The sequence below is a fragment of the Gadus morhua genome, chromosome 4, assembly GCF_902167405.1.
Source record: "Gadus morhua chromosome 4, gadMor3.0, whole genome shotgun sequence".
In the NCBI taxonomy this organism is placed as follows: domain Eukaryota; kingdom Metazoa; phylum Chordata; class Actinopteri; order Gadiformes; family Gadidae; genus Gadus; species Gadus morhua.
Window position 1 is genome coordinate 25,359,860 of NC_044051.1, and position 5,926 is coordinate 25,365,785.

The 5,926-nt window shown below is 45.1% G+C and overlaps 1 protein-coding gene across 1 annotated transcript in view; it reads left to right on the forward strand.

Moving 5' to 3' along the window:
• The first annotated feature begins 4,124 nt into the window (after positions 1-4,124).
• Positions 4,125-5,926, forward strand: part of clic5a (chloride intracellular channel 5a) — an 8,385-nt gene continuing 6,583 nt past the window's right edge. Inside the window, exon 1 of the mRNA XM_030355403.1 lies at positions 4,125-4,929. Coding sequence (XP_030211263.1) covers positions 4,252-4,929 — 678 coding nt within the window. The 5' untranslated portion in view covers positions 4,125-4,251. The remainder of the gene's footprint in view (positions 4,930-5,926) is intronic.

Below are 5,926 nucleotides of genomic sequence, written 5' to 3' on the forward strand. Positions count from 1 at the left end.
AAGGAAGTCACAGCTAAAGAAGCAGGAAAACCCTCTGGTGTTATAGGCAGTGCATCAGCAGAGCTATGTGGTCATATAGGGGCCGGAGACCAAGAGTGCGCACTTTCAATCGTCCCAGTTAGGGTTAAGGCAGCAAAGGGCGGCCAAGTCTTGCAGGTGTATGCTCTCTTGGACCCAGGGTCTTCTGCCACATTCTGCTCTGAGGAGCTCATGACGCGTCTTAATCTAAACGGAAGGAAAACACAAATTCTTCTACGCACAATGAATCAGGAAAAATCTGTTCCCACTCATTTCAGGAATTGAAGTGTCAGCATTGGACAGCGATTACTTCTCACCTCTTCCTGACACTTTCACTCAAAAGGAGATGCCAGTAACAACTAGCAACATCCCCAGGCAGCATGACTTAGCGCAATGGGCGTATTAAAGTAAAGTCAAAATCCCCTCCATTAGTTCAAAGGTAGAGCTGTTAATTGGAACTGCTCCAAATGCTCCAAAGCTGATAGAACCATGGGAGGTTGTTAATAGCCAAAGTGGGGGCCCCTATGCAGTCAGAACACTACTGGGGTGGGTGGTAAATGGGCCACTTAGAAAGGGAACTGGCAATGTAAGGAGTGTTACTGTGAATAGGATTTCAGTGGCAAGGCTGGAAGAGCTTCTGATCTCCCAGTACAATCAAGATTTTAATGAAGTTGCATCTGAGGAGAAAAGTGAAATTTCCATTGAGGACAAAGGATTTTTGAAAATGGCAAACGAGGCAGTTCTGAATGATGGACATTACAATCTGAAATTGCCCTTCAGAAAGGCCGATGTCTGTATGCCAAAAAATAGCCAAATTGCAGAACAGCGCCTCCAGAGCCTAAAAAGGAAAATGAACAAGGAAGAGCACATGGCAGAGGCAGAAAGGTCAGTCATCACGTACATGCAAAGAAGAGCATTCCCTGCTGAAATAGCAACACTAGAGATGACCCCGCCTAGAGTGCACAAGGGCAGCAAGATCTGCAGGCTTGATCCTGTGCTGGACGAGGGCATTCTAAGAGTAGGTGGCCGACTGCACAAATCTGCAATGCCCGAGGAAACAAAACACCCCTGCATCTTGCCCAAAGATTCACACGTTTCCATACTGCTCTTAAGACACATCCATGAACGCTGTGGCCACAATGGCAGAAACCATATGCTGTCAGAGCTCCGGAAAAAGTACTGGATTGTACAGGGCAACTCAGTAGCAAGGACGGTGCTCTCAAGATGTGTCGTTTGTCGGCGTGCAAGGGGAAAAGCAGGTGAACAGAAAATGGCGGATTTGCCGCTGGAAAGAATCCTACCTGACCTCCCCCCCTTTACAAATGTCGGGTTGGACTATTTCGGCCCAATTGTAGTGAAGCGAGGAAGAACCACCATCAAAAGGTACAGAGTTATTTTTACCTGTATATTTAGTCGAGCTGTTCATCTTGAAGTTGCTTTTTCACTTGACACGGACTCGTGCATCCATGCTTTGAGGAGATTTGTCTGCAGGAGGGGCCAAGTTAAGCACATCAGGTCCGACAATGGAACCAACCTGAGGGGTGCTGACGTGGAGCTCAAGAAGGCCCTGAAGTCACTGAATGAGCAGAAAATCCAAGATGCCCTGCTCCCAGATGGAATCGAATTGAGTTTCAATCCACCAGCAGCATCACACTATGGCGGAGTCTGGGAAAGGCTCATAAGATCTGTCCGCCAGGTGCTGAACTCCACTCTCCATCAGCAGTCCATCGATGATGAAGGCCTTCAAACGCTGCTCTGCGAGGTGGAGGCAATCCTGAACAACCGTCCTCTCTCCACAGTGTCCTCAGACCCACATGACCTTGAGCCACTGAATCCAAATCACATCCTCCTGTTGAAAACCCAGCCAATCCTACCCCCTGGAACCTTCCTGAAGTCCGACCTCTATGCCAGGCGCCGCTGGAAACAGGTCCAGTACATGGCTGATCTATTCTGGCACAGGTGGACTAAAGAGTATCTTCTACTGCTGCAGGAGAGACAGAAATGGACTGCAGTAAAGAGGAATCTGAGCATCGGAGACATTGTCCTGGTCGTTGACCCCACCGCTCCACGAGGGGGCTGGCCATTAGGAAGAGTGCTGGAGACCAAACCTGATGCAAGGGGTCTGGTGCGGTCACTGAAGCTCCAGACACAGACTTCAGTCCTTGAGAGGCCCATTACCAAACTGTGCCCAATCCTTGAAGCTGAAGAGTGACCAGGGTTCCTGATCACCTTTCAAAGGAATGTAATGTATATATGTTTTCACACCTTCTGAAAAAACAACAACTATGCAAGTGCTTATTTACTTCAACGATAATTGCCCCTCTTATGGCTCCTTTATTATTAATTTGAGTAATTGGTTCTATAGAGAACAAATAGGGGCCGGTGTGTAGGAGCCGCATTTACATTTTTTATGATTTGAGTGATTCACTAATTTCTCCTTCTTTCGCACCTTTGGTGAGTGCACACCTGCGACAGGTGCTGATAGTGCACCCTTTAAATAGGTGACGGAAGTGCAGGGAGAAGACAGGGAGAAGGCTGGCAAGCAGATACAGTTATTGACCGTCTGTTTGTGGACTGTGCAACTTGATATATATGCATCCTTAATTTGTTATATTTTATTTACAATAAATGACGGCCAAATGACGGCCTTGGACAGTCAAACTCTCACTCTTTTTTGGACACAAACTGCGCGTCAAACAATGCCATCACCAGCTTTCTCCGTGTGGCAAAAGGACAACTTGGGATCTTGGGGTTATAGGAAAAACCCAACCACGGTTTTTCGCCATTACAGTATGGTAGTAATAGGGTTAATAAAGTTAGGGTTAGGGTTAGCAGTGTTAGTAAAAGGGTTAGTATGGTTAGTAATGGGGTTATTATAGTTAGGTTTGGTAGTGTTAGTAAAGGGTTAGTATGGACAGTACTAGGGTTTTTATAGTTAGGGTTAGTAGTGTAAGTAAAAGGGTTAGTATAGTAACATGGTTATTATGGTTAGGGTTAGTAGTGTTAGTAAAATGGTTGTAAGTAATGGTTAGTTGCAGAGTTACTACACGAGTCAATCGCCAATTTACGAATGTTTCCACTCAAACGTTAAAAAGAGACGGATAAGATAAGATAAGAAGATTGTACTTTGTTAATGCTTACAGTGAACTTTAGTTGGCCCTACCCTCTCTGTTGAAAGATCCTTCTGCTCATGACACCAAAAAAAGTCAGTTGTGTTAACTGAATTTCTATTCAACACACATAATACAGAGAACATACAACCTGGAGGAGATGCATATACAATTAGACTTGTAGAAATGTAATCTGTAAACAAAAGTAGCAAACAACAAATACCTCACCTCTCGTACGACCAATAAATGAACAGCACAATAACTGTAGTAAAGAACCAAACTCTGGTGCTCACGCCGTATCTCCTCGATCACGGTGCCTCCACAAGTCCTTGATTGAACCGTTTATTGATCAGATTCACAGTACAACACCGTTCTGAGATATTCTTAGTAAAGCAGGGTTCACCTACCCAGTAGGTATGAAGCTTAAAGAAAAACAATAGAACACAATTAGAATAATAAAATGTATATTAACACAAGAATAAGAAATATAGAATAATAAATTTCTTCAAACTGAAAAAGAATACATGGCCCTTTTCCATAGGCTGATGGCCTAAAGGCACACAATCGATCAAAAATGTACATATTCTATTCAAACATCAAATTGTTATGATATCTTTTTTTATCCAACATGTATTTTGTATATTATTGTATAGATTTAGTGAGTTGGTTATTTTGTATGGTTAACTAGTATAGGGACAAATACTGACAGAGCTTGCAATTTGTCATATGCATTGCATTAAAAAATATATATATTTGTAGCTAACGCTAATTCGCAACAACGAACCAAGACAAATCCTTTGTTAGTGAAAGACAACGACAGGCAATAAACTACAGTTTCTAATTCATAAAGAAAAACATTAAAAAAACCATATACTGTATACCTGACCATAGAACACAATCAGAGGCGACCAGGGAAGGGCCCTTAACAGCCAGTGCTCCTCCTCTCCCTTGAGGTTTTATTGCCCACAGCGTCCAAAGTCCTCCTATGCTCCCGGCCATCCTCCTTGGGCATCGACGGCCACTCACCACTCCTATCCCAGTCCCTGTGCCACCAGCAGCTGCCAACCCGGCTCTCCCCCGTCCTGACACAACCAGGCAACCCTTACACCTCCTCAGAGCAGCCATGGACAGCATCTACGAGAACACCAGCACGGGGGAGTACGAAGTGCCCAGCGACATGGTGGACGACCTGGTGGCCTTCTACGAGGACCCCGACGTCCTGACCGGCCAGTACGAGAACACGCGCGCCGTCAGCCGCATCCCCAGCCCCCCCGAGCTCCCGGCGCCCCATCTCCCCGCCAAGGGCGGCTCCTCGACCTCTTCCTCCTCGTCCTCCTCGTCAAGCTCCGAGGATGAGGAGGCGGACAGAGAGCAGGGCATCGACGCACGGATAGAGCACTGGAACAAACGGGTGGAGAGAGACTCTGTGAAGGTCAGGAGAGGAGAGGAGAGCCAGGAGAAGAGAGAGGAGGAGGAGGAAGAGGAGAAGAAGAAGGAAAAGAAGAGGAAGGAGGAGGAAGAGGAGAAGAAGAAGAAGAAGAAGGAGGAGGAGGAAGAGAAGGAGAACAAGAGGAAGGAGGAGGAAGAGGAGCTGGAGAGGAAGAGGAAGGAGGAGGAAGAGGAGCTGGAGAGGAAGAGGAAGGAGGAGGAAGAGGAACTGGAGAGGAAGAGGAGAGACGAGGTGCTGGACAGGAGGTCCTCGTCTTCGTCCTCTTCTTCATCGTCATCTTCGTCGTCTTCTGAGGGGAAGGGAGAGGAAAAAGCTGGAGCGGAGGAGTCAAAGGTCACACTCTATACCAAGGTAGGGAGGCATCTGTTGTTGAGCATTAACCCAACGTGTCCATCCATGGTTGATCCATCTGTTTGATATCTTATTTTTTGGAAGACATGTTATGTTTTCGTTCTTCAGCATATTCCATATGCTCGTAATAGACAAAAAACCAAGCCCGTTTTAAACCACTAAAGGATTGAGGGTTCAGTGTGATAACGTTTGTGAACTGAGGTTTCTATCTGTGAGCATTTAGTTATATATCAACATGGATGTTGCCCCTCTGGAATGATATCTAATCTTGAGTGTGTTCCACACACACACACAAACACACACACACGCAAACACACACACACACACAAACACATGAACACACAGTGGAGCAACACAAACACACGTACAAACTTTATATCTCTCCTTCTTTGATACGAATGCAGTCTCATAAATCGTAATCAGAATCACATAATATCTGTTATCTACGTATAGCATTGAAGGTCAATGATTATATCTTGACGATTAAACGTGTGTGTGTGTGTGTGTGTGTGTGTGTGTGTGTGTGTGTGTGTGTGTGTGTGTGTGTGTGTGTGTGTGTGTTTGTGTGTGTGTGTGTGTGTGTGTGTGTGTGTGTGTGTGTGTGTGTGTGTTCCTCAGTGTAAGCATAAATATTCCAAAATTCAGTCATGGACTTCAACTAACTATCTCTACCCACAAACATACAAACCTCAAACCCAAATCCACCATCATCCACCAACGGTATCTAGCTTTCCATCATCTAATGTGTGTGTAGTAGGGATTATAAAGGGTCACCTTTAGACACAATTAAGCACAACATAAATGAGTGTTAATAAGTGGTGAATTATCTATATAGGGTCCAAAAGGATAAGGCTTTTCTTGGTGAGCATACATACAGTGTCGCGTACGCACCAACACAACTTGTACTGATTCTAGTCTTGTCTCTTCAAACACTTTTAGACTAAATACAAGTGTGCTTTTTCTGCTAAACCAGCTTTCTACCACTTTGTGTGCACAT